The sequence below is a fragment of the Mirounga angustirostris genome, unplaced genomic scaffold, assembly GCF_029215605.1.
Source record: "Mirounga angustirostris isolate CCGP_5_RB_7025 unplaced genomic scaffold, mMirAng1.0.hap1 SCAF_14, whole genome shotgun sequence".
Taxonomy (NCBI): Eukaryota; Metazoa; Chordata; class Mammalia; order Carnivora; family Phocidae; genus Mirounga; species Mirounga angustirostris.
Window position 1 is genome coordinate 24663663 of NW_026991722.1, and position 26148 is coordinate 24689810.

Here is a 26148-nt window from a genome sequence, read left to right on the forward strand (position 1 = left end):
CTTCCCTGTCCTGCGGGTCTTTCCCTGCCCAGGACCCAGCCTGATGGAGTCCTTCAAGAAGCACCGCCCGCCATTCGCAAGATATTTATACCCTCGTGGTTCTTTTCAGATGCTAAGTGTCCACCCATCGAGTTCCTGTAGCCTATAGTCCCAGTCGAGGCAAGTTCCTGACGAACATGGCTAAGCGCAGTTTCCCACGCGTCCCGTCCCTTCAGCAGGCTCAGGCTTGACGTCTGCCTGAACTCAATTCTGGGAGTGTTAGAGTTATTTTAGGCTACCTGTGCCAGACAGCAACTTACATGCGCACTATCCTTTATTATGCGAGTGAAAAACTCCCGTAGGAAATCACGGATTTCCATTTATGACTAATGTGTAAACAAAAATGTTTCTATGAGTGGAAAAGTAACCTTACCTCACCAAGGTGTTAATATTATAATTGAAGTACACACTATAGAGATACCTGTGGGTTATTTATACATTAATAGAATTGTGAACATCCCTGAAATAGGCAGCAGCTTGCTGGTGGCAATAGGAACGTTCCCTCTGTACCAGTTTTTACAGGTTGACAGCAGGAGTCACCAGCATTTGGTGGCCATTTTGTCAGTGTTAAAGGTAAAATATTGACTTAACATGGAATGTTAGAATTCATTTGAAGAGTACGTTCTATGTCAAAGTGACCCTAAGGATAAAAAACATGATGCACGAACCTGTCTGCACACAGCTATATGTGGAAAACATTGGTTATTTTAAATAGTAAAATTGGATGTAACAGTGTACTGCTCATGTGAGTAAAAACTTGGAGATGGCTTATTTACTGAGGGGTGAGTAAGAATAAGCAGAAACAATTCTGAGCATGATGTATCCTAGGGGAAATGATGGCAGTAAGCAGAAAGCCTATGACACCACCTGTTCTAGAAAGTTCCATGGTTAAGGATGTTGGTACATAAGAATATGCAGGGAATAATCATCTGTATGTGATGACATACAGCAGTAAAAATTTAAAAGGTTTTGTTTTGGCGTTTTTTTGGAGTGGGGTGGAGGGTTATATGCTTATTTTTGTTTTTATTTTCTCATATAGATTATTTTGATAATGTCTCAACTGATGTCCTTATCTGTCTTTTTGCCTTTATTCTATAAGATTGAGACTACGATTAGAAAATGTGTTATTGGTAGGAAATTTACTGTGCTGATCTGATTTTGATTTTGTTAATAATTTTATTCTACAATCTTTCCTCTTAAGGTAATGTTTGACACATTAGTGTTTGTAAGAATACCTTCTTGTGTATAAATTCCTGCTAGGCTGGAGGCAGACCTGCTCTGCTCAGTGTCACATGTTGGCCTAAATGGTCTCTGCAGACCCATTTTTTACGTGGTGGCAGACCTTCATACAGGGTGATTGTTTTCTCTACTGGTATCTGAGCTATACATGGGGAAAGTACCTTCAGGCATATGCTGGTTTGTGTGGTTTTCTTTTTCCTTTAAAGAAACTTGTAACTATGAAATTAAAACAGAGTGCATAATAAAAGCATAAGGATTGAAAACATTGATCTTATAATAAAGTAATTGAAGTAGTAAATTAAAATTTCTGTTTGATAGGTTTTACCAATTCTTGAGATTCTGTATCATGTCGAAGAAAGAAATTCACACCATGTGTATATGGCCCTTATAATATTATTGATCCTTACAGAAGACGATGGCTTTAATAGATCCATTCACGAAGTGGTAAGTTACCATTACTTTGCTTAGAGTCTCAGAGTTACAGAATAGTCAGGTCCCTCTGCAAGATTTACTGCAGCCTTAGCATTTCTTCCTTCTTTTCCTTCTGGCAGAACACAAGAACCTGACTTAGAAAATGGTGTGTCTGTCTTCTGACTTAAGTGCTTTTTTTCTTTTTCTTTTTTTTTAATTTTTTTATTCTTACGTTAATCCCCATACATTACATCATTCATTTTAGATGTAGTGTTCCATGATTCATTGTTTGTGCGTAACACCCAGTGCTCCATGCAGAATGTGCCCTCCTCAGTACCCATCACCAGGCTAACCCATCCTCCCACCCCCCTCCCCTCTAGAACCCTCAGTTTGTTTTTCAGAGTCCATCATCTCTCATGGTTCGTCCACCCCCTCCGATTTCCCCCCCTTCAATCTTCCCCTCCTGCTATCTTCTTCTTCTTCTTCTTTTTTTTTTCTTAACATATATTGCATTATTTGTTTCAGAGGTACAGATCTGAGATTCAACAGTCTTGCACAATTCACAGCACTTACCAGAGCACATACCCTCCCCAGTGTCTATCACCCAGTCACCCATCCCTCCCACCCCACCCCCCACTCCAGCAACCCTCAGTTTGTTTCCTGCGATTAAGAATTCCTCATATCGGGGCGCCTGGGTGGCTCAGTTGGTTAAGCGACTGCCTTCGGCTCAGGTCATGATCCCGGGGTCCTGGGATCGAGTCCCACATCGGGCTCCCGGCTCAGCAGGAAGCCTGCTTCTCCCTCTCCCACTCTCCCTGCTTGTGTTCCTGCTCTCGCTGTCTCTGTCTCTGTCAAATAAATAAATAAAATCTTTAAAAAAAAAAAAAGAATTCCTCATATCAGTGAGGTCATATGATACATGTCTTTCTCTGTTTGACTTATTTCACTCAACATAATACCCTCCAGTTCCATCCACGTCGTTGCAAATGGCAAGATCTCATTCCTTTTGATGGCTGCATAATATTCCATTGTATATATATACCACTTCTTCTTTATCCATTCATCTGTCGATGGACATCTTGGCTCTTTCCACAGTTTGGCTATTGTGGACATTGCTGCTATAAACATCGGGGTGCGGTACCCTTTCGGATCCCTACTTTTGTATCTTTGGGGTAAATACCCAGTAGTGCAATTGCTGGATCATATGGTAGCTCTATTTTCAACTTTTTGAGGAAACTCCATACCGTTTTCCAGAGTGGCTGCACCAGCTTGCATTCCCACCAACAGTGTAGGAGGGTTCCCCTTTCTCCGCATCCCCGCCAACATCTGTCGTTTCCTGACTTGTTAATTTTAGCCATTCTGACTGGTGTGAGGTGGTATCTCATTGAGGTTTTGATTTGGATTTCCCTGATGCCGAGCGATATTGAGCACTTTTTCATGTGTCTGTTGGCCATTTGGATGTCTTCTTTGGAAAAATGTCTGTTCATGTCTTCTGCCCATTTCTTGATTGGATTCTTTGTTCTTTGGGTGTTGAGTTTGATGAGTTCTTTATAGATTTTGGATACCAGCCCTTTATCTGATATGTCATTTGCAAATATCTTCTCCCATTCTGTCGGTTGTCTTTTGGTTTTGTTGACTGTTTCCTTTGTGGTGCAAAAGCTTTTTATCTTGATGAAGTCCCAATAGTTCATTTTTGCCCTTGCTTCCCTTGCCTTTGGTGATGTTTCTAGGAAGAAGTTGCTGTGGCTGAGGTCGAAGAGGTTGCTGCCTGTGTTCTCCTTTAGGATTTTGATGGACTCCTGTCTCACATTGAGGTCTTTCAACCATTTGGAGTCTATTTTTGTGTGTGGTGTAAGGAAATGGTCCAGTTTCATTCTTCTGCATGTGGCTATCCAATTTTCCCAACACCGTTTGTTGAAGAGACTGTCTTTGTTCCATTGGACATTCTTTCCTGCTTTGTCAAAGATGAGTTGACCATAGAGTTGAGGGTCCATTTCTGGGCTCTCTATCCTGTTCCATTGATCTATGTGTCTGTTTTTGTGCCAGTACCATACTGTCTTGATGATGACAGCTTTGTAATAGAGCTGGAAATCCGGAATTGTGATGCCGCCAGCTTTGCTTTTCTTTTTCAACATTCCTCTGGCTATGCGGGGTCTTTTCTGGTTCCATACAAATTTTAGGATTATTTGTTCCATTTCTTTGAAAAAAGTGGATGGTATTTTGATGGGGATTGCATTGAATGTGTAGATTGCTCTAGGTAGCATTGACATCTTCACAATATTTGCTCTTCCAGTCCATGAGCATGGAACGTTTTTCCATTTCTTTGTGTCTTCCTCAATTTCTTTCATGAGTATTTTATAGTTTTCTGAGTACAGATCCTTTGCCTCTTTGGTTAAATTTATTCCTAGGTATCTTATGGTTTTGGGTGCAATTGTAAATGGGATCGACTCCTTAATTTCTCTTTCTTCTGTCTTGTTGGTGTATAGGAATGCCACTGACTTCTGTGCATTGATTTTATATCCTGCCACTTTACTGAATTCCTGTATGAGTTCTAGCAGTTTTGGGGTGGAGTCTTTGGAGTTTTCCACGTAAAGTATCATATCATCTACAAAGAGTGAGAGTTTGACTTCTTCTTTGCCAATTTGGATGCCTTTTATTTCTTTTTGTTGTCTGATTGCTGTGGCTAGGACTTCCAATACTATGTTGAATAGCAGTGGTGATAGTGGACATCCCTGTCGCGTTCCTGACCTTAGGGGGAAAGCTCTCAGTTTTTCCCCATTGAGAATGATATTCGCTGTGGGTTTTTCATAGATAGCTTTTATGATATTGAGGTATGTACCCTCTATGCCTATACTCTGAAGAGTTTTGATCAAGAAAGGATGCTGTACTTTGTCACATGCTTTTTCTGCATCTATTGAGAGGATCATATGATTCTTGTTCTTTCTTTTGTTAATGTATTGTATCACGTTGATTGATTTGCGGATGTTGAACCAACCTTGCAGCCCAGGGATAAATCCCACTTGGTTGTGGTGAATAATCCTTTTAATGTACTTTTGGATCCTATTGGCTAGTATTTTGGTGAGAATTTCTGCATCCATGTTCATCAGGGATATTGGTCTGTAATTCTCCTTTTTGATGGGGTCTTTGGTTTTGGGGTCAAGGTAATGCTGGCCTCATAAAATGAGTTTGGAAGTTTTCCTTCCATTTCTATTTTTTGGAACAGTTTCAGAAGAATAGGTATTAATTCTTCTTGAAATGTTTGGTAGAATTCCCCTGGGAAGCCATCTGGCCCTGGGCTTTTGTTTTTTGGAAGATTTTTTATGACTGCTTCAATTTCCTTAGTGGTTATAGGTCTGTTCAGGTTTTCTATTTCTTCCTGGTTCAGTTTGGTAGTTGATACATCTCTAGGAATGCATCCATTTCTTCCAGGTTATCTAATTTGCTGGCATAGAGTTGCTCATAATATGTTCTTATAATTGTTTGTATTTCTTTGGTGTTGGTTGTGATCTCTCCTCTTTCATTCATGATTTTGTTGATTTGGGTCATTTCTCTTTTCCTTTTGATAAGTCTGGCCAGGGGTTTATCAATCTTGTTAATTCTTTCAAAGAACCGGCTCCTAGTTTCGTTGATCTGTTCTACTGTTCTTTTAGTTTCTATTTCATTGATTTCTGCTCTGATCTTTATTATTTCTCTTCTGCTGGGTTTAGGCTTTATTTGCTGTTGTTTCTCCAGCTCCTTTAGGTGTAGGGTTAGGTTGTGTACTTGAGACCTTTCTTGTTTCTTGAGAAAGGCTGGTATTGCTATATACTTTCCTCTTAGGACTGCCTTTGCTGCATCCCAAAGATTTTGAACAGTTGTGTTTTCATTTTCATTGGTTTCCATGAATTTTTTTAATTCTTCTTTAATTTCCTGGTTGACCCATTCATTCTTCAGTAGGATGCTCTTTAGCCTCCATGTATTTGAGTTCTTTCCATAAGTGCTTTTTTTCTGAATGACTATTAATCACTGTTAAAAACTGTCAAAATGTTTTCTTCAGTAATTGAGGCAAATGTTTTTGCTGCCACTGAGTTCATTTTTCCTCTCTGTTTCATTTCCCCTTTTTAGTTGTGGCAGAAATTGCCCAACAAGTTTGCCTATTGTATACAGAGTAAGTGAAGGAATAGGGAATAAAGAGAAGAAGCCTGAGAAATTGTTTTATGTTTTTGAAAACGATGTAACATAATTTAACTCTTTCAGTTTTAGTCTTGTGGGTGAGGTCCAACCCCACGCTGATTTTTATCTTCCTCTTTGTATTTTCTTTATGTCAAAGTAACACATGTATATAGTTTTGTTTCTGGGTGTTTTTAAAGATTTTATTTTTAAGTAATCTCTACACCCAGTGTGGGGCTCAAACTTACAACCCTGAGATCAGGAGTCACATGCTCCACTGACTGAGCCAGCCAGGCTCCCCAGCACATGTACACATTGTTTTAAAACTTTTATAGAAGTACTAGGTTTTAATGCACCATAGTACATCCCATGTCTATCCTGCACCTGATTCCCACTCCCCAAAGACCAGTGCTCTTAACTCTGTCCATGTTTCTAAATAACATGCTTGTTTTGTTATTTCTTGATTTTCCAGATTTAGATATTAACTGTTCTCTTCCTAAAATGGAAAATAAGTCATAATTAACTCTCCTTCCTGCACATCAATTCCTGTTTCCTTGGGTTCCCAGCCCCCTTTCCACACGTAGACTTTTCCCCTCCTTCCATTTTATTACCATTTTCAGCTTGAGAACTCAGCTTTTTCATTCTTAGCTCAGCTATGTAATGTATGATAATTGCACTTCCTTTCTTGTTTGTGTTTTGGTTTTTTTGTAGCACACGATTGCCCAGTTTTTTTATTCATGTACCAGTCACTAATTCAGCTCTTCAGTTCTCTCAACAGAACTGAGAATTCCCTCTAAATATATTAAAATACATTGCATATCTTCTTAGTTTCATTTTCTTCTTTGGCTTCTGTCTTCAGCCATGTTGGAGGCTTAACTCAAATGTTTGGTGATCAATGTTTATTTAGAGGTAAGGCACTAAAAAGTTGATTGTAAGTTCTGTGTGTGAGCAGGACTTACTTGATTTTAACTTGCTCTACATGGTCTCCTTCTCTGGGCACTCTGCTCTCTGTAGGCCTTTTCTTTTGGGCTGATCAGTTTCTCAGAGGGGGCTCTTCCAGTGTTCCTGCTGAGGGGTGTCTAGAGGAGGAAGGGGCTAGGGCTTTCACTCTTCACAGGATACAAACTTTTTTTTTCTTGTCTTCAGTAGGGTTTTTGTGGCATGTTTACTCTTCTCTGATGATGTTCCATTAAAACTTTTTTTGTCTCTTACATGGTGTGACCATCATTTCAACTAAGATTTAGTGAACCTTGACACAGTAGAAAGAAGATAAAACATACAAATTTCCTGATTCTTGTGTTTAGCAAAGTACCACCAGAGAGAAAATATTAGTACTGATTTTCTCATTTTTATAGCATTTATCTTTAATAAGAAACAAAAACCAATATAATTTTTAAAAACATTTAAATTGAAGTATAAAATGTGCACAAATTTTGAAGGTACAATTTAGGAGTTTTTATGTATGTCTCTACCTGTGTTATTACCACCCAAATCAAGTTACTGAACATTTCCCAAACATAACAGAAATGCCTTTTCCTGGCCAGTACCCCACAGCCAATCAGTGAACCACTATTCTGACTTTCACTCATCATAGTGTTGTTGAGATTTACCTCTGTTATTGCATCATTGGTTGGTTCTTTTGTATTGCTCGGTGCTATTCCACTGTATGAATATGCCACAGTATATTTATCCATTGTCTTGGTGGTAGATACTTGCTTTTTTTCCCAGTTTGGGACTATGTTTGATAAGACTGCTGTGCTCATTTTTGCACTTGTACATTGGCGGACATATGCACTCATTCTCTTGAGTGTACACCTAAGGTAGAATTGCTGGGTCAAGGGCAGGTGTGTGTTTAGCTTGAAGAGACAGTAATAAAACTGAAGTTGTGTCTCACCATAAGTTCGCAGTTCCATTCCAAGGTTGCATAGGAAGACTTGTACTTTTGCACAGAGAGTACATGCTTATTAATGGTCATCCAACATCACTGTTGGTAATATTGAAAATGTTTAGAGCATGCAGAGTCCAACATCTGGAGACTAAGAAAGGGGAATGAAAATGGGGAAGGGTACACAGTGGGTCTTTACCTATGTCTGTAATGTTGTATTTGCTTCAACAGCATGGAAAACAAAATAAAACAAGAAGTCACCAAAAAGAACTTTGAAGCAAATAATGCAAAATATGTTAAGATTTGACAAAATTCAAGGATGGCTACATTTTTTATTATATTGCTTTTTATACTTTATGAAAAAGTATTATATTTGGTAATTAAAGTTAGCATAGGAGTTTGCATTAAAATTAAACTTTACTGACTTAATTTAAAATTAAACTTTACTGACTGCCAAAATGGTGATGGTAAGATAGGGAAGGCATTAGGTTTGTTCATATTCAGGCTCAGTTCCATAAGGACTTCAGGATATTCCAGATGACGTTTCAAATTCAGGTATTTAAATCTTTTTTTTCCCTCTAGAATTTGACTTTCTTGTTGACCTTTGTTTATTTTTATTCTTTTCCTTTCCATATGTAATAGTAAAAATGAGTAAGTAAATGTTTCTACCAAAGTTCTCTACATGGAATTATTAGCTGTGGATCTAATTGTCCATGAAATAGATTCTGGTATCTCATTTTGGCTTAAAGTTGCATTTCCTCATACCCAGTGATGATCAGCATTTTTTCATGTACTTTTCATGTGCTTATATATTGTCTTTTGTGAAGTATCTTTCCAAATTTTACCTATTTTAAAAAATTATACTTTAAAAAGTTCATTTTAATTTTTTTTAAAGATTTTATTTACTTGAGAGCGAGAGTGCGCACAAGCGGTGTGTAGGGGCAAAGGGAGAAGCAGACTCCCCGCTGAGCAGGAAGGCGGATGCGGGACGTGGGGCTCCATCCCAGGACCCGGGGATCATGACCTGAGCCGAAGGCAGACTCTTAACCGACTGAGACACCCAGGTGCCCCAAGTGAATTGTAGTTTTAAGAAAAATAGAATTCATGTACCCTTTACCTAATTTCCCTTAGTGACAACTGTAATTGCAAAACAGTGATACAGTATCACAACCAAGACATTGGCATTGACATAGTCAAGATACAGGACATTTCCATCACCACAGGGATGTCCCTGTGTTGACTTTGTATAGCCATACTTTCTTTTTAAAAAACTGGGCTTTTGGGGTGCCTGGGTGGCTCAGTCGTTATGTGTCTGCCTTTGGCTCAGGTCATGATCCCAGGGTCCTGGGATGGAGCCCCATGTCCCGCATCCGCCTTCCTGCTCAGCGGGGAGTCTGCTTCTCCCTCTCCCACTCCCCCTGCTTGTGTTCCCTCTCTCTCTGTGTCTCTGTCAAGTAAATAAATAAAATATTTTTTTTAAATTTGGTTTTTCTTTTATTACTGAGTTGTAAGGCTTCTTTATATATGCTGAATCACATGGATTTTTTTCCCAGTCTGTTAATGTAGTGCATTACTGATTAAGTTTTGAATATTGAATAAACCTTACATTCCTGGGATAAATTGCACTTAGCCATGATATATTCTCTTTTTATATATATTTGTGTGTGTTTTTTTTTTTTTTAAGATTTTATTTATTTATTCGACAGAGACAGGGAGAGCGGGAACACAAGCAGGGGGAGTGGGAGAGGGAGAAGCAGGCTTCCCGCTGAGCAGGGAGCCCGATGTGGGGCTCAATCCCAGTACTCTGGGATCATGACCTGAGCCAAAGGCCGCCGCTTAACAACTGAGCCACCCAGGTGCCCCATATCTGGTTAAGTTTTGAGCTTTGATAGTTTGTGTCTTTCAAGGAATTGGTACATTTCTTCTAAGGTATTGAATTTATTCCTGTAAAGTTGTCCATAATATATATTTTTTTACTTATTATTATTTTTGTCTTATTACTGTTTTTTTCCTCTTAACCTTTTTATATCTGCACTAGCCATAGAGATGTTATTGCTCTTATTCTTAATGTTGGAATATGTATCATTTCTGTCTTATTCTACCTCTGTCTGGCAAGAGGGTTGTTCTCCCTCCCTCCCTCCCTCCCTTCCTCCCTTCCTCTTTTGAAAGGACCAACTTTTTTTTTTTTGAAGATTTATTTATTTATTTTAGAGAGAGAGTGAACACACAAGTGGGAGGAGGGGCAGGGAGAGAGGGAGACAAACAGACCCCCTGCTGAGCAGGGAGCCTGATGCAAGGCTTGATCCCAGCACCCTGAGATCATGACCTGAGCAAAAACCAAGAGTCAGGTGCTTAACCAACTGAGCCACCCAGCCACCCCTCAAAGGACCAACTTTGGATTCCATTGACTTTTTTCTGTTTTCTTCTATTTTATTAATTCCTACTTTTTATTTCCTTCCTTCTTACTTGAAGTTTTAGCTTTTTTTTTTTTCGAGATTTTTTTTAGGTAGAAGCTTAGATCTTTGATTTTAAATCTTTCTACTTTGTTACTGTAAGCAAAATATATGAAAATTCATAAGATAAACCCCCAGAAAGATGATCAAGAAGAGAAAGAGTTACAAATGTCTATTACTGAGAATGTATAGGAGATCAGGACAGATCCTACAGATATTAAAAAATGTTCAGAGGATACTATGAGTAATTTTATGCTATAAAATTGAAGTGTTGAGTGAAATGGACAAATTTCCTTCACTCCCAGAAAAAAACTTAACCAAAGCTCACAATAGAAAAAAAATCAAAATAGTCCTGTTTCTTTTAAAGGAACTGACTTTGTAATATAAAATCATCCTAAATGAAAATTGTTGGCCCAGCTGATTTTACCTATGAATTCTTCCGAAAACTGAAGGAAGAAATAACACCGGTCATATACAAGCTCATCTAGAGAGTAGAAAAAAGGGAAATCTTTCCAACTCATTTTATGAGGCCAGCATAATCCTGATACCAAATTTATCAAAATTTGATAAAGGAAAATTTGATAAAGGTGGATCTTGAGTTGAGAGACAACAATTTAATAAGTGGCATAAATGTAATCATAAAGCTTATAAATCTAATATCATAAAATGGAATAAAGCAAGGTAGCAAAAAGAATATATCTATGTCAATAACAATATTCCAGGAATGCAAGGGTAGTTTAATATTAGAAAATCTCTCAATGTAACTTACTAATTTAAGAGAGAAAACCATACAATCATCTCAATAGATACCGAAAAAGGATTTGATAAAATTCAACACCAATTCATGATAAAACAGAGTTCTCAATAAAATAAGGGTAGAAAAGAAATTCCTTGTCTTAACAGAGTGTATCTACAAAAACCTATAGTTAAAAGCATTATACTCGTTTGGAGAATTTTAGAAATATTTTCTTGAAAGTCAGAACAAAGAGGATGTTCTGTATTACCACTCCTCTTCAGCATTGTATCAGAACTCTAAACAGGGTCATTTAAACTTGAAAAGAGAGGAAATCTAAATGTCCGTATTTACAGGTGTTGTGATTAACTACGTAGGAAATTCAAGATACTAATACTAGAACTGTTAGGAAAGTTGAGCAAATCTTCTGAATCCGAGATCCATATACAAAACAAATACAATTTCTACACACTAGTAACAAAGCACTTCAAAAATGTGATCTAGAGAGGCACCTGGGTGGCTCAGTCAGTTAAGTGTCCAACTCTTGATTCCACTCAGGTTGCGATCTCAGGGTCATGAGAATGAGCCCTGCATCGGGCTCCATGCTCAGCAGAGTGTGTGCTTGAGATTCCCTCCCTCTCTGTCCCCCCCACCCCCGCTCTTTCTTAAAATAAATAAATAAATCTTCAAAAATGTGATCTAGAGATACTATTTATAATGGCAATAAAACTGCAGTGAACTTGGGAGTCAGTGTAACAGAGGAAGTGCAACATTTTTTATGGCAAAAATTACCTAAATGAAAGATATTAAATATGACTTAATAAATGGAGGGAGATACATGTTCACAGATAGGAAGACTCAGTGACAGAGTTGTTAATTTTGCTTTTAAATTAATCATTATGTTGAATGTAATCCTGATCAAAATCTCAAGGTTTTTGTGAGACTTGATCAACTGCAGTGTCTGACCTTTGAGCAACATAGGTTTGAACCGTGTGGGTGTACTGATACATGGATGTTTTCAATAAATATAGTACTGTAAATGTATCTTCTCTTCCTTAGTAGGCTTATCACTAAGTAAATTTTTCAGGAGTCAAAAGTTTGACTTTTGGATGGATTTTTGGCTGTGCAGGGGGTTGGGTACCCCTAACCTCTGCATTGCTCAAGTGTCACCTGCAGTCCCTGAAATCATATGGAAGAACATTTTGCCTAGAAAGTTATTGAAGAAAAGCAGTGTGGAGTTACCTATCAGATAAGACTAGTTATAAAACATTAGTAATTAAGTGTGTTTCATTAACGTAAGTGGAATAAAAAATAGATAAATACAAAAAGACTTTGGAGAGTCCAGAAATTACAAACTCACGTATAGCAACACAAATGTATGACAGAAGTAGTAGGTAAATTGTGCTGAGATTGAGAACTTGGCTTATCTAATAGGAAAAGTAAAATTAGGTGATTTTGCCCCACTTGTGTTAATAAGGCGTAGATATAAAAAGCTGAACTTTAAAATCTCCAAAGAGAAAGGATAATATTTTTATGAACTCAAGATAGGGATTTAAGCATAGCATAAAATGTATAAACCATGAATAAAAACATTAATAAATTTGACAACATTAAAATGAAAAACTTTCGTGGTTAATAAAGGTGAAAACAGGGGTGCCTAGGTGGCTCAGTCGGTTAAATGGCTGCCTTTGGCTCAGGTCATGATCCCGGGGTCCTGGGATCAAGCCCCGCATCAGGCTCCCTGCTCAGCAGAGGGCCTGCTTCTCCCTCCCCCTCTGCCTGCCACTCTGCCTACTTGTGCTCTCTCTCTCTCTCTCTGTCAAATAAATAAATAAAATCTTAAAAAAAAAAAAAGGTGGAAACAAGCCATAGACAGGAAGATAGATTAGCATAATCAGAAAAACCAAAGTATTCAATAGAAAAATGGGCAAAGTAATAGAAAAACAGAATATAAAACCTGAATGACCAGCAAACATTTTTAAAGGATGTTCAACCTGATGATTTGTCAGGATCATGCTAATTAAAATAACTGAAATATTTTGTGCTCATCAGTTTGGCAGAAATTACAAGCTCTGTTAAGAATTGGTAAGGATCGGGGCGCCTGGGTGGCTCAGTCGTTGAGCGTCTGCCTTCGGCTCAGGTCATGATCCTGGAGTCCCGGGATCGAGTCCCGCATCGGGCTCCCTGCTCGGCAGGGAGTCTGCTTCTCCCTCTGACCCTCCCCTCTCTCATGCTCTCTGTCTCTCATTCTCTCTCTCTCAAATAAATAAATAAAATCTTTAAAAAAAAAAAAAAAAAAAAAAAAAAAAAAAAAAAGAATTGGTAAGGATCTAGAGAAAGAGGTCTCTCATATACTATATAAATGAGCAGAACTGCTTTTGAAAGGAATCTGGCCTGTTACATTCCTCAAATAACCTGCAGAAGTAAATACTCTACCTCCCAGCAATTCCATTTCCTGGTTGTGTCCTAAGACAAACTTTTTCAGAGATTCACAAGAGCTCATTTGAAAGAATGTTCATTGTAGCATTGTTTGTAGTGTTCCAAAATTGCGAACAGCTGATAACATAAATGAAATACTGTAGAACAGCTAGAATGAATGAAACAGAGCTGCATGTATTGATAATAATAAATCTCAAAAATCTGCATGGTAATGAAGTATCAAATTCAGGCTGCCAGAGGTTAGAGAATAGGGTGAGTGAGGAGTGGCTAGGGGGCTTCAGGACGTCAGAAGCAAAATATTAACATTTGAGAAAACAGTGATAGATAGAGTGGTGTTCTTTATACCAGACTCTTTAACTTCTGTGAAATTTCTGTGATGACAGAAATCTCCAACTGCTGTCTGTGAGAAGGTAGCACTTGTAATGTGGCTGGTGTGACTGAGGAATTGAATTTTTAATTTTATTAAAATTTAATTTTAAGTTAAATACCTGCTTGTGACTCATGCTACTGTGATGAACACTGCTGCTCTGTGCTTTTTAGTTAATAGTGACCCAAACCTACAGTTATTTTATAAAAAAGAGCTATTCAGTGACTTTGCAATTTTGCTTCCTCGCAAACTCTTGGAGACTTGCTTATGAAGTCATTAAGTACTGAGAAATGGGTGGCTTAAAACGGGTGTTTTACAGATGGTTTTTCTTTTTAAAATTTATATGATTCCTGACCGAATTTAGATAATTAACGTTCAGAGTATGAAAATATGGAGAGTAAGGAGTCCCTGGTTTCTGAGTATCCTATAGTGAGATTTTAGATAGTAAGGGTAAGAATCTACATTGTAACATTGTTTTTACTAGGGGAAAAACTGGAAATAACCCCAATTTCCATTAATAGAAGAGTGGACCCAAGAAAATGTGGCCTATTGGTACAGTACTATTCAGTGCTTAGATGGGATGTAGAGGTGATATTCAGATATTTAACTAGTATAGTACCAAAATCAGCCAGTAAGAGTGGCATCAACCATGGTCCTTCATTGTGTGCTGTACATTAATTGATGAACTCCCAGGAGGTCCTTGGGGAGTGGCTTGGGGCAACAGCTATTTATTAATTACCATAGAAGTATTCATTTTAAGAAATGATTAGTACTCTCAGAATTTGACATATGTGGTAAATACTAATTTTCGTATATGCATCAACATGGGAGGTTACAAGAACATATTGAGTGAAAAAAAATAAGACGCAAATACCTATGTGTACTAGTGTCCGAGAGCTGCCATAACTAATTACTGCAAACTGGATGGCTAAAAACAACAGAAATTAATTGTCACAGTTCTGGCGATGAGGAGTTCAAAAGCAGGGTGTCATCAGGGCCATGCTCTCTCTGAAAGACCTAGGAGAGAGGTCTTGCCTCTTAGTTTCTGGCGGCCAGTCCTTGGTGTCCTTGGCTTGCAACTTCTGTGTGTCTGTTGTGTCGTGGCCTTCTCTCATGTGGGTGCCTGTTCTGTGTCTCACCTCCTCTTCTAGGGACACCAGTCATAGTGGATTTACGGTCCATAGTAACCTACTGTGACCTCATCTTGGTTATATATTTATGAAGACCCTGTTTTCAAGTAAGGTCACATTCACAGGTTTTGGATGACATGAATTTTGGGGGACACTATTCAACCATGGCGTCTTGGTTGAACTAGCAAATACACAAAGGAATCCTAGGTTTTGGAGGGAGTGTGTGTACATATAAAGCATTTGAAAGGGACTGGAAAGGTACATACTAAACTCAAGATAGTGGTTGATAGTGTACCCCCTCTTTGGGGGAATAAAATGGGATTTATAATCTTTAAAAAAATGAAATATTAACAGTTAATGTCAGTTGTGGGAGTATGGAGGTTAATTATGCTTTGCCTTTCTATGCATACTTGATTTTTTAAAGAGTTGATATTACACAGTATGTTACTGTACTCTAGCATATGAACATTTGGAAGAGATACATTCAATAAAACCAAATCTATATGGGGGGCAAAAGTTCAGGAAAAGATCTAGAACAAGTAATTCTCATATCCTTTTTGAGAAGGAAGACATTTTCAGATCCTTAAGGGGTTTCCTTCTACATATTATTTGAGTTAGTTGACCATGAAATTGTATAATCAGGATACCAGTCTGTGACTATTAAACTGTATGTCTGAATATTAAATACAAGATATGGGGAATTGTTTTTGTAAGAGCCAGTTAAATAGGTTCTGAATAGGTCAGTGGCTACAGCTAAGTTACCAAGAAAAATTTTCTGTATGTTGCCCATTATGCATTGATATCCCATGGGAAGCTGTGAGAGCTTTATAACTAGTTATTTATAATTTTTCTTAAACACAACCAGAATTTCTAAACAATGACACATTTTTCACAGGAAGAAAAGAAAGTTTTATGTAAAGACTAAATTGGATTTCTAATTTTTGTAGTAACAATGTAAGTTTACTATGTGGATACCATTTAAATATTTGTTGAATGTTAAATGAATAAGACTACTTTAATTCAAAACATTTCTTCCATCCAGGTATATAATTGACACACACAAGCAGATGTTAAGAACTAATGATCTCTGTTTCAAATAAGGATGGCTTATGATAATTTATTTCTAAATAAAGGAGCTGAGAGAGGAGAAACCGAACTATACTCAAATGTGTGACCTTTTAAAAAGACAGAGACTTCTCTCACTAGTAAAGTGCCTAATGAGTATCCTGTGTTAGATTTACTTGGAGACTTAAGAGCATTGGTTCTAAAACTTTTTGGTCTTTACACTTAAAAATAATTGAGGACACCAAATAGTTGTTTTCCTGTGGGTTTTAGTTCTGTAATTCGAAATTAAAATTGAGATATTTAAAAAATAATCAGGTCATTTAGAAATAATAGTTATTACAATAAACCCAATACATGTTAGCATCAATAATATATTTTTATAAAAAATAACTTTTTTGCCAAACAAAAATTTAGCAAGAAGAATGGCATTTACATTTTTGCAAATCTCTTTAATGAATTGCCTTAACAGAAGACTGATAGATTCTCATGTCTGCTTCTGTATTAAAATTGTTACACTATCAGCTATGTTATGTAGCACCTGAAAAACTCAACTGTATACTCATGAGAGAATGAGAGTGGAAACTAATGTTTTGGTATTATCATGGAAGATAGTTTTGGCCTTGAGAATTCTCTGCAAGTGTCTGTGGGACCCCTACAGGGTCCCAGGACCACATTTTGAGAACTGGTGCCTTAGAGAGTAAGTCAGCGGGACTGATCACTTCACTTCTTTATAAAGGTTCAACTGGCAAAACTCATTATTTTGAATATTTTCAGCTGTTATATGTTTTACACGTAGGTTCTCTCTTCTACTTGATGACAGCCATCCTTAATCATGAATACAGGGGAATGCTTATACGTTTACATTTTTTACCTCACTAACAATACTCAGCTACCATGTAGTGGGCATTTGCAGTATGCCAGCCTCTGGCATGAGCGGAGACTGCAGAACAGGTCAGGGTTGGGTTATTTGTAATGGGGGGGTACTAGGTGACATGGGACTCTTGCCAGAGAGTGGAACTGAGTGAAAATCTATCGTGGGGGCACTCGTGTGCACTTGCATCTTTACTTTTTTTATTCTTCTGGTCTGTTTCCATACCCCTTTTCTCATTCCTCATATTATTTGGACTTTTTTGGTGGGCAGATTTACCAGAGAAATGTCTATTTTAATGATTGTTTAGAAGAACTGAGGTACAGCCATGTTATTTAGACTGAATTTTATTTTTCTGATTTCATGGATTATGATTGTGTTTTGTTGTTGCTTTTGGGTTTTGTTTGGTCGTCCTTATTCTCCTTCTCTTGAACTCCTTGATCTATCATTTACTGTTGTTGTCGCAGTGGAGAGGATGGGCAGCTAAGTACTTACATGTGTGGTGGTTTGTTTTTCCCCCAGAAGTGGTGCATGAGCAGTTCATGTTGATTCTTGGCATACTTCCAAGTCTTTGTTTGAATATTTGTGTGGTAGTTTCTCTAGGTATAGAATTCTAGAATCATAATCCATTCCTCAGAAATGTATGGACATTGTTCTTTTGTTACGCAGATGTGTAGTGTTTGGGATGAGAAATCTAATGTTAGTTTGCTTGTCTCTCTTCTGGTGATAACCTGTTTCTTCTGTCTGGGAGTCAATAAGATTTTATTGTATACTGTAAATTCAGAAGTCTTACCAGAATAAATTTTACTTTTTTTCATTATTTCTCCTCAGAATGTTGAAAGTTTTTCTTCTCCTCAACAAAACTTTCTCCTATTACTAATTTTTCTGTTTTCCTTCTAGTCTATACTTTCTGGAACTTTTATCAAGTAGACATTAGGTCTCTGCTTTTCTCTCATACTTTGTCCTTTTGCCTATTTATTGCTATTGTCTGAGAGAACTTTGCTTTTTTTTTTTTTTTAAAAGATTTTATTTATTTATTTGAGAAAGAGAGAATGAGAGACAGAGAGCATGAGAGGGAGGAGGGTCAGAGGGAGAAGCAGACTCCCTGCTGAGCAGGGAGCCTGATGTGGGACTCGATCCCGGGACTCCAGGATCATGACCTGAGCTGAAGGCAGTCACTTAACCAACTGAGCCACCCAGGCGCCCTGAGAGAACTTTTCAATTTAGTTTTTCAAATCACAAATCTGCACTGTCCAGTTTTTGTCTCTCTCTGATGTCCATGTTACATATCTACTGTGGAACTGCACTAGCTTAAGCTAGAAAACAGATCTTGCTTACTGCGGCCTGGAGATGAGCACCAGAGCTCCCTGCTGTCAGTAGCCAGAACAGAATGTGGTGCGGATCTTCTGGATCTTGACTTATTTGTGTTCTTATCTTTTCCTGATCACAAGTATGAAGGTTTTCTGTGGTTCTTGGGACAGCTCTACTTTTCAAGAGACTCCTCAGTTTTCCTATTTTCACTTTTTCCTATTTTTTTGTCTTGCCTTTGTGCCATCCGTCTTTCAAATATATCTCCTTTTGGTGTACTAATGTTTTCCAGATCTCTTTTCTTTTCTAGTTAAGAAGGAAGGAGGAAAAAGAAGTGAACACCTTAGCACCTGTTTTGCTCTCTTCAAAGTCTCACAATTCACTTTTATACTGTTTAACTCACCTTCAGAGCAAAGCCATGGCTTATCAGAGATTGAAGACATGGATAATCCTTTTTTCCCTAAAGCAGTCATATTTACTTAAATTTTTCTTCCCCATTACAGATATTAAAAAATATTACTTGGTATTCAGAGCGGGTTTTAACTGAAATTTCACTGGGGAGTCTTCTGATACTGGTTGTAATAAGAACCATTCAGTACAACATGACGAGGACAAGAGTAAGTATTCCATAGCTGTTTTTTTTTTAATCTTTATGCATATAGTACAATCAGGCCTGTAGTTTAAAGCAGTCTCCATATTTAGAGTATTAACATGTTCATGTAATACGGTAAAAGAAAATATATCAGATGTGCATATAGTCACTGAAATATGTGATCCTAGAGTAATGTGTATAGTGTCTGTTTCTTAATATTTAATAGATTGTGTGGATTAAAGATATTCTACATGAAACAAAATGGGCAGTGGGGCATATTTAGATAAAAGATGTCTGTCTTTGCTACATCAGTAAAACTGATTTGCCTGCTAAAAGCAGCAACAACGAAGTGTGTGAAGATACGAGCACAAGGAAATACGAATTCAAATGGAAAAGAAAAGTAGAACGAATACTTTAAAGAGTAAAAGGAAAATTTTAGCTGGATTGTATTTGCAGTATCTGGGAGCAAATTTCAGTTCCGCTCAATAGAGAAGCAATATACAGAATTCATAGCTCAGAGAAGTGGTCAAGTTTACTACACTGTTTTCAGCTATTTCCCTCAGGGGGCTAATGTGGATACATGTGCACAGTCTTTTAGCTTTTATCTGAAGCTCTAGGAGTCAGACATGCTTAAGAATGGAGAATTTGTTGATTTTGGAAAGATGATTGTGGTGTACATGCTACAGTCTGTGGAACCGTGAGGTTCTGGAACAGTACACTGTAATTTACCATTAATGTTTCTGCAGTGAAATACTTCCGATATCCACCAGGATAGGGATAATGAAGACCACAAGTAGCAGCATAATCTTGTGCACCAGATGTAACTTCCAAATATGTGGTAAAAAACCAGAATTTTCAGGATTTTCGAATTAGAGAAAAGGGATCGTGGACCTGAACTTTCTAAAACTCAGTGACAGTTGAGCTTACGTTTGCTTCCAGTTAACCTTGCTTCATATGTAGAGAAGACTCGGTCTGTTTTCACCCTTCTGTTACCTTCCAGGACAAGTACCTTCACACCAACTGTCTGGCTGCCTTAGCAAACATGTCGGCACAGTTCCGTTCTCTCCATCAGTATGCTGCCCAGAGGATCATCAGGTAAATAGGCGCTTTAAGAGAAATACCACATTTTGCCTTTTGGCTGCCCCAGTGGCATGGGTACTGTGGTGGTCCCTTTTTAATGTTATGCACAAAGAATATCAAATTTTCCTGCTTAATATTTATCACCTTCTTATTTAGTTAAAAATACCTTGTCCTGCTTTGTTTTCTAATCCAACTTCTTGATCAAAGTTAATTGGATTTACTTTTCCGTCTTTTCATAAAATCTAATTTTAGGCTTTGTGTCTTAGCATTTTACAGAGGAGCAGGTATATTTCTTAGTAACGCAAACTAAATCTTCACGTATTTGCAGAGCATCACATTACACTTTTAAGAGAGGGTAGCTGTGTTTGTTTTAGAGACTTCTTTTCATAGCAGTTTACTATTAATTACTTCCCTATTACTGTCGTAACAAATTACTACAAATTAGTGTCTTAAAACCACCCAAATTTATTATACAGTCTGTAGATTAAAAGTTCCACACAGACTACAATCCAGGTGCCATAGGGCTGCATTCCTTTCTGGAGGCTCTAGAGGAGAACCTTTTCCTTGCCTTTTCCAGCTGCTAGAAGCTTCAGCCTTCCTTGGCTCGCAGCCCCTTCCTCTGCTGGCAGAGCCAGCAGCAGTGAGCTGTTGAGTCCTCCTCACATCTCATCCCTCTGACCTCCTCATCTGGTTCCCTCTTCCACGTTGAGGAGCCTTGTGATTGCCTTGGCCCTCTTCGGGTAACCCGGGCTCATCTCCCCATCTCAGGGTCCATGGCTGAATCAAACCGCAGGGTCCCTTTTGCGATATAAAGCAACACATCCACAGGTTTGGGGGTTGGGAGGTGGATATTTTGGGGGTAACCATTACTCTGCCTGCCACAACATCACCAGAAGCTCATTCCTGTCCCTTCTCCACCCTTTGCCAAAGATATGCTCTTTAAGGGTAGGAAACCTATTAACAAATGATGAAGGAATATCGTTTGCAGGGGTTTGTTTTTGTTGTTGTTTTTTAACATGTGTGGCTACTTTCTGTCCTTAGGTAGATTGTCGTAGTGGCTCTCAAGTAGAACATTTATAAGTCAGTGAAGTCAGATTGTTTCTCTTGGGTCTTGTTTTTGGAGCATGGCCGTTCTGATGATTAGGTCTTGCGTTGCAGTCACTGGAGCTGATCCTAAGTCCACGTCGCTTTTAAACTCTTGATCTCACTTTCCATCCATTGGGTAGAGATGCTTATTGACCTGGCCTCATCTTTAACAGTCACTCAGCATTAACTTACGTTCTTGGTCTCTATATTTATCCTCAGAATTTAGCAGAGGCTATTTCCAGCAAATCACTGTTTTATTTAGGTCTGGTATTAATACTATATTGGATTACTTTTTGGGTTTGTACTCGAGTGAATGTCTATTTGACTAACTTTGTACCAACACTAACGTGATGACGTAAAGCACACATAGTATCTCCTCATAACTCCCGATTCTCCCCAGTGTTCTGAAGAGTCTTTATTTTCTAAATATTAATTTTTGTTACTATGCTGTAGTTCAGAGATTTAATGAGAGATTTAATGATACTGTGCTATTTTGCAGTCTATTTTTGTGTGTATGTGAAGCTTCATAATGGCTTGGTGAAGGTTTCAGTACAGGATTCATTTTCCTCAGCGGATACACCAACATTTGGCCTGTTCAGTATGAAATTGGCAAATTACTGGTTTACAATTTAAGTTCTGATAACATGTGTGAAGCAAGATTAAATAAAAATTTTCTAAGTATAAGAGTTGAAAAGCAAAGCACGGTGCCCAGTTTTCTATCTGTGATGAGTAAAGCAGAAAACCAATTGTATTTGGACAAATAAACAGAATTTAGAGTTGTGATTTAGGAATATTTAGGTCAGGTTTTTCATCAGTAAGGAATACCGCTTTACTTGATGTTAATGGAGTTTTATTTAGCGTTGTATTAGCGAGGAACTGCTCTGTTACACACTGCAAGGTATATCCAGATTCGTTGTAAAAATTCCTACCCTCAAGTAGCTTCTACTCAGTAGCTGAGATAAGACAAGAACATACATGTATACAGCAGAGTGTAGTAAGTACTAGAGTGAGAGAAAAACTCCTCAGGTGAGGGTGAGTGTTGGCTCAGAGAACGGTGAGATCACCTCTTCCTGAGAAATCAGGCAAAGTGAGTAGAGAGAGATGACTCTCAAGATTGGCCTGATGAGGAAAAGCACCAACCACAACAAAACAGAACGGGAGGGAGTGTGATAAAGGGCATTCTATTTAGAAAATAACCAGTCCCATTCAACTGGCATGTTGTGGACCTGTATAGGGATTAGAGGAGAAAGCTTGGAAGGAAAGCTGGGGCCACCTTGTGGAAGGTGCTTAACTATTAGATGCACAGTTTAGAATAATGGAAGGAGTTGAGAGAAAAGAAGGTCTGATCTTCAGTAACAGAAAGGAAACTGTGTATGAATGAGTTGTAAATGGATTTTAAAAGAAATAGTTGAAAGTTTCAAGTTTCTGGCTTCATCAGTCTCAGCAGATGATGTTAGTATGCTTCGTTTGTCACCCGGAGGGCCGGGCAGTTCTTGACAAGTTTCTGAGTGCTGCCAGCGCTCCTGGTTCAGGGGCCGCATCTGAGCAGCCCGTGTGGACCGGACATCTTCACCGTCCAAGAGAGGAGAGAGCCCCTGTTAGAAGCGCAAGTGTCAGCCCAGCTTTAGACCTGCTGAATCAGAGTCTTCATCTTAACAAGATCCTCAGATGATTTGTATGCACGCTAAAGGTTGGAAAACACTTTGAGTTCAGACCTGGAAATCAAGATTTATCCCTATAGAAAACACTTGCTTTGAATTGGAAATGGGGGCCAATTTTTTTTTTTTTTAATCTTGAGGAAACTCATTTTCTACTAAATGTTTGTGTTTAGGGTATAGGATTGTAAAGTATGATAAGGAATGCCTAACAAAAACTGTTTAGATACACAGATTATTATAGCAGTACAGCTCAAGATTCACCAGATGCTCCAGTAACTCCTTCAAGTGAGAAGTCATCAGTTTCATATACACATTTTCTAAATCCTGCTTTAGGAAGAGACCGCACAGTTCTGTATCTGTCAGTTGCAAAACCGAGAAGAGCCAGTATTTCCTGTGATCTTCAACAAAATGCAAACTAGAGTAACATGTTACATTGCTGTGAAGTAGGGTGTGAATAAAGCTTCTACAAGCCGCTTTAGCTGGACATAAGTGTAAGGAATGATTTCATATGGTGTCTTTGCTATTGTTTCATATTCAATGACCATGTATCTTCTATAAACTCTTGGTATTCTAGAAAAATCTCATAAGCATGTATGATTTGAGTTTTGTTCAACTATAAAGTCTTTTGAATATCTATAAGTATGGATATTTGATATCATTATTTGGGATTATACTTAATTAAAAATATTTGTAAAGAGTATATGCAAGGGATTGTGAGGGGTTACAAAGACATCATTACTTACTTCCTGCCCTTAGTACTTCCTCTACTGCCCCTCCCATCTCCCCGACTGGCTCTTTCCTCCCGATTCGCCTTCTCCTTTGCCTTAACACATAACTTTCCTTCAGGATTTCATGCTACGTTGGTTTTTTCCTTCTCTCTTTGCTCATTTTCCCTAGGAGTTCACATACATGCCTGTAACTTCACCTACCATGCACTTGTGTACAGAAAACCATTCAAATTTACATTCACAGTCCTGATGTCCCCCTTTTTCCTGAGGCAGGCAGTACAGTTTGATGGTTAAGAGCACAGACTCTGAGTTGGGGAATCCCACCTCCAAAACTTACCAACCGTGGAACCTTGGAGAAGTTACTTAACTTCTCTAGGTAGCTGCGTCCCCGTGGTAAGATGAGGGGACAGTAGTTGTTCTCTCAGTGGATGTGGTGAGGGTTAAGTGAGTTAATATTTGTAAAGGGCCTGGCACGTAATGTGCACTCTATGTACGTGTTGACTGGCTGAACACTAACTCTACTAACTTCACTACCTGGATAGCCCACACTTACCTCAAACTGTGATTAAGTATAAAACAACTCATTTTCAAACCTGCTCTTCCTGGGGCGCCTGGGTGGCTCAGGTGGTTAAGCGTCTGCCTTCAGCTCAGGTCATGATCCTGGGGTCCTGGGATCGAGCCCCGCATCGGGCTCCCTGTTCCGCGGGAAGCCTGCTTCTCCCTGTCCCACTCCTCCTGCTTGTGTTCCCTCTCTCACTGTGTCTCTCTCGTCAAATAAATAAATAAAATCTTTAAAACAAAAACAAAAACCTGCTCTTCCTTTTAAATTCCCTGTCCTGGGGCGCCTGGGTGGCTCAGTCGTTAAGCGTCTGCCTTTGGCTCGGGTCATGATCCCAGGGTCCTGGGATCGAGTCCCACATCGGGCTCCCTGCTCCGCGGGAAGCCTGCTTCTCCCTCTCCCACTCCCCCTGCTTGTGTTCCCTCTCTCACTGCGTCTGTCTCTGTCAAATAAATAAATAAAATCTTTAAAAATAAATAAATAAATAAATTCCCTGTCCTGGTTAATAGTGGAATAGCCCTCACCCAGCCACCTAAATTACCAAGCCAGAACCCTACCAGTAATTCACCATCATTTCTCCCTTTCCTTTAAATGCTATATCCAGTTGTGCCCTCGAAAAGTTTTGTCTAACTCTGCCGTTGAAACTCGCATTCGTTCATGCTCCGTGTTCTGTCTCCACTACTCCTGCCTTGGTTTGCATGTCCACCATCTTCACCCATGCTGTAGCAGTGGCCGGCCTGATCCGTTGCCTCCTTACTTGTCCTGCCACGGTAGGCCTCGGCACTGCTGCTTCCATTTCATACCTGGTAATGTTACTCTGTGCTTCCCTTTGTCACGGGTTACAGTTCAACCTCCTTAGAGCAGCGGCTCTCAGTGTGGGGAATTTTGTCCCTAGGGGACATTTGGCAATGTCTGGAATAAGGTTTTGTCTTTTCGTTGTTTTGTGGGGTTTTTTGGTTGGTTTGGTTGGGGTTTTGGGGGGGGTTGCTGCAACTGGGGAAGAGGTTGCTGCTGACATCTAGTGGGTAGAGGCCAGGGATATCCTATAATACACAGAATAACAAAGAGTTACCCGCCCAGAATGTCAGCAGTGCCAAGGTGAGGAGGCCTGCCTTACGATAAATAACCGGGGTCCTGCCATTTGCACTTAGTCTTCCATTACTACTTGTAATATATTGGCGGGTACCTGCTGCGCTGACCTCATTGAACCATTGCAGTTCCCTGCTCTTTCACAGCTACACTTCTGTGTCAGAATAAAATGTAGTCCAGGGCGCCTGGGTGGCTCAGTTGGTTAAGCAACTGCCTTCGGCTCAGGTCATGATCCTGGAGTCCCGGGATCGAGTCCCATATCGGGCTCCCTGCTCAGCAGGGGGTCTGCTTCTCCCTCTGATCCTCCCCCCTCTCATGTGCTCTCTCTCTCTCATTCTCTCTCTCAAATAAATAAATAAATAAAATCTTCAAAAAAAAAAAAAAAAGAGTAAAATGTAGTCTGGACCTGGAAAAAAAGTGAGGCACGTCCTGGTATCCCCTCTTCCTTCTATAGAGCTTTCTCCACCAGCTTCCTGCCCCTCTGTTAACGTTTTACCTTAAACCTGTAATGGCCAACTTCCCACCATGCCATATGCTGCGCACCCCCCCCCCCCCCCATAGCTCCTGGGCCTTTTCACTTTAGACCTAGCTGCTGCTAACACCATTGCTTTGTGTTTCCCTATTCAGATTACAAAGAGGAAGAACCCGACTGGCCCTATTTATTGCTTCATAGAAGTCCTGGGTCACAGTCAGTTTCCAGGCCAAGGGCAGGGGCAAGGGGCCAGGAAAGGAGAAAGTTAGCTGTTGGAAAATGTGGCTTCTCCCAGAGGTGGGTGTAGGAGAGAGAGAACTTGAATGTCTTGACCTGACCAGTATAGATACTTGTGACACATGGGCCTAGCCTGAAGTTGCAAGTCTTGTTGCTTAAGCAGAGTAGTAATTACTGGAAAGAAAAGATTTGTGCTATACTTCTTTGCATTCCTTTACAGAGGTCAGCTCTTAATAAGCACACCGTAGACTTTTAATAAGTACTTAGTGACTGATTCTTAGAAGGTGGGCTGGCACCTGAGATTTTTTTTTTTTAAGATTTTATTTATTTGACAAAGAGCAGCAGAGGGGAGAGGCAGAGGGAGAGGGAGAAGCAGACTCCCCGCCGAGCAGGGAACCTGATGTGGGGCTCGATCCCAGGACCTTGAGATCATGACCTGAGCCGAAGGCAGACGTTTAACCAACTGAGCCACCCAGGCGCCCCTGGCATCTGAGATTTTAAGCTTAGTTCTGGCAGCCATCATTCTGAGACTTTTTGTAATTTGGTTGGTCTCGGGCTGCA

The 26148-nt window shown here is 39.2% G+C and overlaps 1 protein-coding gene across 7 annotated transcripts in view; it reads left to right on the plus strand.

The window, feature by feature from the left end:
- Positions 1 to 26148, plus strand: part of DYM (dymeclin) — a 353838-nt gene that overhangs the window by 137025 nt on the left and 190665 nt on the right. For all 7 annotated transcript variants that reach the window (XM_045886744.3, XM_064577626.1, XM_064577625.1 and 4 more), the window contains 3 exons: positions 1597 to 1722; positions 18590 to 18703; positions 19679 to 19773. In XM_045886744.3, coding sequence (XP_045742700.1) covers positions 1597 to 1722; positions 18590 to 18703; positions 19679 to 19773 — 335 coding nt within the window. The remainder of the gene's footprint in view (positions 1 to 1596; positions 1723 to 18589; positions 18704 to 19678; positions 19774 to 26148) is intronic.